The 8795-nt window shown below is 51.8% G+C and overlaps 1 protein-coding gene across 1 annotated transcript; it reads right to left on the bottom strand.

Annotated features, from left to right (window-relative positions):
- Positions 1 to 786: 786 nt before the first annotated feature.
- LOC309889322 (olfactory receptor 14C36-like) lies at positions 787 to 1722 on the bottom strand (the record flags this gene model as incomplete). The annotated part of the gene is made up of 1 exon (XM_082782091.1): positions 787 to 1722. The coding sequence occupies one exon, from the start codon at positions 1720 to 1722 to the stop codon at positions 787 to 789; it is 936 nt and encodes a 311-aa protein (XP_082638217.1).
- Between the last annotated feature and the right edge of the window lie 7073 nt (positions 1723 to 8795).

Here is an 8795-nt window from a genome sequence, read left to right on the forward strand (position 1 = left end):
GGAGCAGGGATTACAAATGACAGCAATGCCTCAACCCACAGCAGTGTTCCCTACTCCTGCCTCCACTCCCCAGCCCCTTTTCTCCTCGAGGATTTGAATTGGAAGAGACCTCTGGGGGATTCTAGTACCGAGATCTGCTCTGAGCAGGGAGAGTTTTAACATTAGGTCAGGTCACTAAGTGCTTTCCCCACTGCAGTTTGGAAAACCATACTGATGGTGGTGCTAACCAGTTCTGATTCAGTGGTGACACTAGAGGACAGAATGGACGAGAAGGATGACCAGCACCAAAAGGGCCATGTCCTGTTGCTGACATTGTTTGTGGGTTCAAGAAAGCGTCAGTCCTGACTCAAAGGCTGCACAGAGGCATTGTCTGACGGTGAAGAACAGAGCAACCCCAAGGGCCAGCAGGGCTTTTTCTCCGCGTTCCAGCTGCGTTCTTTATCCTACAACCACTCCTGTACCTGAAGAGAAGTTATGAGAAGCCAGAGCTGAGGCAAATGCCCATTGGATGGATCCTTTATTTAGTCTGTTATAGAGAAAGCTTCCCTGTACACGCATCCAAAGTCTTTGGGTTAGAAAAACAGGTAGAAGTGGGATAAAAGGAAAAGAAAAAAAAAATAAATAGGGCTGATATTGCCAAGAAAGAAACACAACTTTGAAATATATGTGAACTAAGATGTTCCTGTCTTGTCCCGGTCTGTGCTGGGTGTGAAATAGAATCCTTAATGTTGGAAAAGACCTCCAGGATCATCTGCTCCAACCATCAACAGGAGCAATACGGGTACCTTAGCGATGCTGAGGCCTTGCACACTGCAATAGCTTCCTCAGTGCCTCCTTGAGCTCCTTGTTCCTCATGGAATAGATGAGGGGGTTCACAGCTGGGGGCACCACCGAGTACAGGAATGACACCACCAGGTTGAGAGCTGGGGACGATATGGAGGGGGCCTTCAGGTAGGCAAACATGCCTGTACTGACAAACAGGGAGACCACGGCCAGGTGAGGGAGGCACGTGGAGAAGGCTTTGTGCCAGCCCTGCTCAGAAGGCATCCTCAGCACAGTCCTGAGGATCTGCACGTAGGACAGCATGACGAAAACAAAACAGCCCGTACCTACACAGAAACTAAATGTGATGAGCCCAGCTTCCCTTAGGTAGGCATCTGAGCAGGAGAGCTTGAGGATGTGGGGGATTTCACAGAAGAACTGGTCCAGGACATTGCCTTGGCAGAGGGGCAGGGAAAATGTACTGGCCGTGTGCAGGACAGCATTGAGAAAGCCACAGCCCCAGGCAGCTGCTGCCATCTGGGCACAAGCTCTGCTGCCCAGGAGGCTCCCGTAGTGCAGGGGCTTGCAGATGGCAACGTAGCGGTCGTAGGCCATGATGGTGAGAACATAAAACTCTGCTGCAATGAAGAAAATAAAGGAAAAGACCTGGGCAGCACATCCTGCGTAGGAGATGGCCCTGGTGTCCCAGAGGGAGTTGGCCATGGCTTTGGGAAGAATGGTGGAGATGGATCCCAGGTCGAGGAGGGCGAGGTTGAGGAGGAAGAAGTACATGGGGGTGTGGAGGCGGTGGTCGCAGGCTATGGCGCTGAGGATGAGGCCGTTGCCCAGGAGGGCAGCCAGGAAGATGCCCAGGAAGAGCGCGAAGTGCAGCAGCTGCAGCTCCCGCGTGTCTGCGAATGCCAGCAGGAGGAACTCGGTGATGGAGCTGCTGTTGGGCATTTGGTTTCTCTGGGAGTGGGCGAGCTGTGCGAGGAGGAAATGATAACAAGAAGTTAAGGAGAGACTTCTCTGATGAAAACCCGCGCCATTTTTTGCGAAATCCCACCCATGGAGATGAAAGGAGAACAAGCCATGCCATTCGTCAGCCCTGCAGACACAGTGATTTTCTCTTTGAGAAGTAGACGCGAATTCTCACCAGGACACCTCCAGGGCAAGTCAGTGTCAGAACAGAAGCTGATCCACACCCAGCACCCCAGCCCAGGGAGCAAAAGCACACACCAGGGGTGGCACACCAAGGACGGATACTGCAGCGCTGCCACTAATTCAGCCAGGAGGAGAAGGGCGTGCAGCAAAGCCTTTTCCTCGCCCAGCTGTGCTCAGCACCTTGCAGTGACACTGAGGGACGGAGGCTTTTAGCCTCGTGGCTGTGTGCCACGCTGCAGGAGACAGGCACCTCTGGTCTCATGGAGCTCCAGCCTCAGAGTTGCTGGCTCCTGAGCTGGGGTCTTCTGGGCAGTGGGGGAGAGTGGGGCTTGCTCCAGGGAGGGAATGTGCCCTGCCTCTGCTCCCCGGAGCTGGCACTGCCGCGAGCTGTTGCTCCGTCCCCGTGTCTGCTCCCTGCACAGGTTCACAGAGCTCACTGCAAACACTTTGTGCTCATCTCTGCCCTGCAGACGCCTCCTGCAAGCAGAGGCCCTGCCCAGGGGCATCTCTGTCTGTTCACATCCTTTTCGTCCACAGCAGAGGAACCGTGAGCACCCCCTGACAGATGTCCTATGACTGGAGTATATGCTAGCTTTAAACTGTTCCACCAGGATACTCATCCACTTGATCCTGCAGACCGAGACTTGTCATGTCAAGGGGTGTGTGGATTTCTCCTCCAGCCAGCTGTCAGCCGCCCTCCATGCCCCACTGGTTCTGACCGCTCTTTTCATGCCTTTCTCCTCTTGGGGTGTGCAGGAAAATCCTCCTTGCAGTGCAGCAAGAGCTCGGCTGTGCCAGCTGCCGTGCAGGTTTCTCCTGCAATGAGCTCTGAGTTGGATTCCACATGCAGAAAGCTTGTACTGGTTTCTGTCTCACATCTCCTCTCCACATGCAGGCAGTGCACCCAGCCCTGCTGTGCCTTGCAGAGGAGCTGCTCCTGGGCAGAGCTGTCTGTCTGCAGACACGGCCTCCTTTCCTTGTCTCTTCTGGGCTCCCTTGAGATGTCCACAGGGCTCCTGGAGAGCCTCCTTGGAAACAGAATGAAGGAATCACACGTTCCCTCCCTCAGCTGGGGAAAGAGACTGCTTTCCAACAGCGTTAGGGCTTCCATCACTCAAATAGTTTCATGTGAATCATCTTTCCTTCACCTTCCTGCACAGGGCACCCAGAAAGTGACAGCAGAGACTACCTCGACCTGTGGGGAGGGAAGGCGTTCAGCTCCATCAGTTGAGGCATCTCATCCTAGGTTTGCAGTCCTGATGCTGGAAGGGGACTCAGCTTGTGTGAGGTCCTTGGCTCAGCTCCCTGATATGCAAAAATCCTCTGGAGGGCAGGGCAGCATCTTAGTCCGTCAGTTTTACGTATCAAGCATATTTCTTTTGGCCAACCTGCAAAGGGTAGGTGACGTCCATCCACTTGTAGGACAAGTGATCCTGTCCATTTTGTTGTCCTTTTGTGAAGCACAGGCCAGTTTTCAGCTGACCATATGGAGTCACTCCCAACATGGAGATACACTTTTCCCCTGGTTCCCCACCAGCTGCATTTGCTAGATAACCTCTGACTGCAATGACGGTGCTCCCATAAACATCCCCACGCTGCCTGACCCAGCTCAGGGTAGTTACTCAGTTAACTGGACAAATACAGGCCGTATGAGATGCAGAAGGTGAGATGTCAGTGCTCCCACACAGAGCTCCGTGTGGCTAGCAGGGGCAGCAGCGGTCCCGTGCACAAAATCCTTCTCCACTCACGAGTGGCAGAACACAGCCAACCTTTTTCACCTCTACTGCTCCCAGTTCCGTTGAGATAGGAAATGCAGATGTGCAGCATGCCCTTAAACAAAAAGTTTAAGGGACACTGGGAACACAGTGTCTCCATTCAAAGAGTGGGGAGGAAACTCGTTTTTGGTAATGGCTAGATGACTTTATGTTTCCATACAAGGGAAGTGCCAAAGAGTATTGCTGGTCCGTGCCCTCAGCCTATGAAACCCATCATGGAAATGTACAGACAACCCTCACATTTTTGAAAATGAAGACCTCTTACGTACTTATTCCATCAAGGACAATTTTTTTTTTTTTTTTTTTTTTTTTTTTTTATGGCTCAGGTTTGCTTAAAATTCTTATTCAGGCATTGATTCTGTTGCCCACCCAGAGGTCGCGACTGCTGCCAGGATCCCAAGGAGCAGCCAAAACTCAATGTGTGATATGGAAATGTATTCATAACTTACTGTTATGAATACAGAAATCTTTTCACTTTGACTCTTCTACTCAAACATCTTTAGCTCTCCCTCTAGGAGATGAAGACTTAAGGAAGACGATGCACAGAGGCTCACTTTGTTTGGACGTTTGCATGACAATGAGCCCTGAGGTGCCAAGTTCCTGACCTGCAGCTACTGAAAGCTTGAGCAAGCCTCTGAAGAAGTAGCAGTCAGGAGCCAACCTCCCAGTTTCTGAGGGTGTTTGCAGGCCCCCCATGGAAGAGGCCATGGAGAGATCATGCACACATGGTGGGTGTCCCTGCGGGCATTCTGCCAGATTTCAGGAACTACCCCTGATCCCTCCATATTGAGTTATTTGGTTTGTTCTCCTGTGCTCATGGGTGATGTTCCTCCCATGGACAGTTCCAGGCTGAAATTGCTCAGGAAACCCCTAACTGATCCCCATGCACTGCCAGCTGTTTTCCTCCAGCGCTCTGCCTGCAGGCACAGAGGCCCAAGAGAGGACGGAGGCAAAGAAACCATGGAAAACCTCATCAGTGTCTTCTCCTTCTATTGCCAAGTCCATCAGCACACCGAGATTATTCTTTATTTTTCTTTTACTGTTAGAGTTGGAGTTGGAGTTAGCGTTGGTTAGAGTTAGCTTTAGGGTTAGGGTTAGAGTTATAATTGGAGTTAGTGTTAGAGTTGGAGTGAGAGTTACAGTTGGAGTTGGAGTTAGAGCTAGGAAGAAAGAAGAGCAGGAGAGAGAAAGAAGAAAGAGGAAGCCTAGGAGAGGCAGTCAAGGGGCTGTGGAACGGACTCTGTGAATGTCCTTGGCAGGGCTCTGAAACAGGCAAACGTTTGGTTCTGATAAGTCCTCGATAATGTGACAACATCTGGTGATGGTTTTTGAACATCATTTTGAACATTTTCATCTCATCTGTGGATGACGCCCAGCTGGGGCTAGAGCTACAAAATCGGCTTTCATTGTCTGGATTCGGATGCCTGCACAAAAATGGCCAGTGCCACCAGGATGTCCTGATGTAGCTGTAGCACCTGGGGGGGACAAGTGACACAGGACCTGGGGGAGACCTTCTGGAGCACAAGCTGGTAGGCATGGACTAAGTCTGGGCCCTTCAGGGGCTGTGCAGGGTCTTCCTACAGCATCTCGCATCCTTTTGGTGCCACTGTGAGGTCCCTTCAGACCCAGAAACTGACTGGGTCCCTGCCAGGAGACAGATCTATCTCCTGTCCGATGGGCTGAGGTCACCCATCTCCTGCACCGATGGGCTGAGGTCAACTGCATGAAGTTCAACAAGGCCAAGTGCCGGGTCCTGCACCTGGGGCACGATAACCCCAAGCAGAGCTACAGGCTGGGAGAGGAATGGTTGGAAAGCTGCCAGGCGGAGAAGGACCTGGGAGTATTGGTTGATAGTCGGCTGAATATGAGCCAGCAGCGTGCTCAGGTGGCCAAGAAGGCCAATGGCATCCTGGCTTGTATAAGAAGCAGTGTGGCCAGCAGGGCTAGGGAAGTGATCATCCCCCTGTACTCGGCTCTGGTGAGGCCGCACCTCAAGTACTGTGTCCAGTTTTGGGCCCCTCGCTACAAGAAGGACATCGAGGTGCTTGAGCGGGTGCAGAGAAGGGCGATGAAGCTGGTGAGGGGCCTGGAGAACAAGTCCTACGAGGAGCGGCTGAGGGAGCTGGGCTTGTTCAGCCTGGAGAAGAGGAGGCTCAGGGGTGACCTTATTGCTCTCTACAGGTACCTCAAAGGAGGCTGTAGTGAGGTGGGGGTTGGTCTGTTCTCCCACGTGCCTGGTGACAGGACGAGGGGGAATGGGCTAAAGTTGCACCAGGGGAGTTTTAGGTTGGATGTTAGGAAGAACTTCTTTACCGAAAGGGTTGTTAGACATCGGAAGGGGCTGCCCAGGGAAGTGGTGGAGTCACCATCCCTGAAGGTCTTTAAAAGACGTTTAGATGTAGAGCTTAGGGATATGGTTTAGTGGAGGACTGTTAGTGTTAGGTCAGAGGTTGGACTCGATGATCTTGAGGTCTCTTCCAAGCTAGAAATTCTGTGATTCTGTGATTCTGTGATCTCAGAAGTCGTGGAAATCTTCTGAGTGCTGCCCCTGACAGGAGGACACATGGGCAGGTGTGGAGGGGCTTGGAGAAGGGAAATGTGAGAACATGGGAGAGAAGGTTTCTTTGCCAATGGAGAGCAAAGACTTTTTGGAGATGTAAAAGGCATTCGGGACACCTACTATTCGGGGCAGCTACTGCTGCAGCACTGACTGGGAACGCATTCGTGTTAGGGACTAACCCTGAGTCAAGTTTGCCCTAAGCCTGGCCCTAAATGTCACGACTCGGCTCGACAGGAGCCCAATACTCTAATCCCCAGCACTTCCACCCGTACCGGGAAGCCAAGATCCAGTCCCTTAGAGCCTCACCTTTGCTTCTACCCTCTTGCTCACCCTAATCCCTAGCCCTTCTCCCCAGCATGAAAATTTCTAGGAGGCTGGCTGGGATCTGTGCATTTCGGCTCCCATTTGCCAGTGTTCCTGACAGTCCAGCAGCAGGTGTGTGGCTGGCATGGTGGCTGTGGGATCTCCTTTGCCTGAGCACCTGATAAGCACATAGAGGAAGAAGGCTTGGGGACGGGTTGTCGTGTCCCTTGCACGTGAGCACAGGACTGCAGAGCTGGAGGCACACGGCTTGGCCGTGTCTGTCCAAGGAGCTCCAAGGCCAGCAGTAGGCCCAGAGCTTGGACGATGATGGTGAGGCAGCTTCTGCCTGCTCTCATGATACACCACAGGAAGCCTGATCAGTAGGGATGCCCGCTCGAGGGGTGAGATTTCCGAGATGGGGAAGCTTTGCTTGGCAGTAGAAAACAGGAGGAAGAAGTTAGAGTCAGCTCTGAAGGTTGGGAGTGGGAATGAGGAAGAAAGAAACGTCCCTCAAAGGCCGTTTGGGAGTCAGGGGTCAGACCGTGCCAGTGTCTTTCAAGGAACAGTCAGTGAGAGCCCACAGATATTTCTGAAGGTACGGCAATGCCCTGGTGAGAGCAGGGTGGGGATCACAGGGAGATGGATGTGCCCTTGCCTACCTACAGTCACAGCCTCCAGCTAAGCTGCTCTAACAAGTCCCCGGGGAAGCTTTGTCTTTAATGGCCTTCAGTGAGGCCAATTTAATGCTCCGAGAAACTTTGGTGTTTGCTTCTAACTTTAGCTCCTCCAGAGATTTCTTCAGATTTCTCCCAGTGTCTGAGGTAGCAGAGCACCAAGCGCCCCACAGGGTCATTAAAAGACAGAAATTCTTAACACGCCACGTCTGTTCCAACAAGTTTCTTCAAGCCTTTCCATCTTGTACACCTCATTAGGGAGGCTCTGGGAGTGTAGGTAAAGAGGAAACATTCGGTGTGCACTCGATGGATAGGTACTTTTCGTTACTCTCCAGCGTAGGCAAATAGTGACAGCAGCATTCCTTAGGTGGTGTTTCTCCTAAGGAGGTGTGGGCAGGTTGGCAAAGCAGTGGCTTGGGGCCAGGCACTGGATGGAGAACCTTGCTCGTCACCCTCCCAGGACAGCCACTTGGCCACCTGGGGCTTGCAGCACGCATCCTTACACCAGGCTTCTCCACTGAAATCAGCAGCCACATTTCACTGCTCCTTAGCTCCAGATCCCACCTGCTTTCCTCAGAGAACTGGCTGCACACAGGCACAGAAGGGTTTTCCTATTTTAAAGCCAACAACAGAAAAACACGAGACAGTTTACCAAACAATAAAACACTCCTCAGCTGTATGGCTCCATTGGAGTTCACCTACCCAAAAAGCGTTACTCTTCAGGGAGTGTTGTGTACTGATAGGCAGGGAATTATACATCTTCCTCTTAGTTAAAGTAACATCAAACAAATTAAAAAGACGAGGAGCTGGATAAGGACAAACAGACAGAGTGCTGAAAAGTTCTGGAGTCACCATCCCTGGGGATTTTTAAGGCAATGTTGGACGTGGTGCTCAGGGACAGGGTTTAGTGGGTGACACTGCTGGTAGGGCGATGGTTGGCCCAGATGATCTTGGAGGTCTTTTCCAACCTTTCAGATTCTGTGATTCTACAAGTGGCTGAGACAAACCCCGTCAGCTTACAGGAAGATAGACAAAGTGCGATTTGTTGTGCTACAGTGGTAGAAGACAGACATTCAGGATCATGCCTGAGAATATTCAAGGAGATGGAATCCACTTCGTTTGTGAGCTAAGACCAAGCACTCTGAGCAGAGCGAAGGCCACATTAGTCATTTCCCAATAAAATAATTAAATGATGTGGGCTAGGTGCTGGCTCAAGGTGCCAGAAAAAAAAAAGGGGGGGGGACTCTGCTGTGGGCACAGGAGAAACCAGTCATTACAGCAATTAGTAATGAGGGACGTGGTGGGATCTCAGATTAAATCCTCTCGTGTTATCCAAGACCTCTTTAGCATTTTCCTTCCCAGCTCACCCAAGTGCAGAGCAGGGCTGTGGGGATTTTATTTGGGGGCATTGTCTTCTAGCCCCCAGCCATGCCTGAGGAATTTGCAGATGGCCACATTGAGCCATCCATGGCTTTAGCACCAAGGTGTCTTCTGCGTGGAGCTCCTAGATAACACAGAGATATCATGGGAGAGCTGCGCCCTTCTAGAGGGACGCCT

The sequence above is a fragment of the Aythya marila genome (assembly GCF_965140915.1).
Source record: "Aythya marila genome assembly, chromosome: 35".
Classification (NCBI taxonomy): domain Eukaryota; kingdom Metazoa; phylum Chordata; class Aves; order Anseriformes; family Anatidae; genus Aythya; species Aythya marila.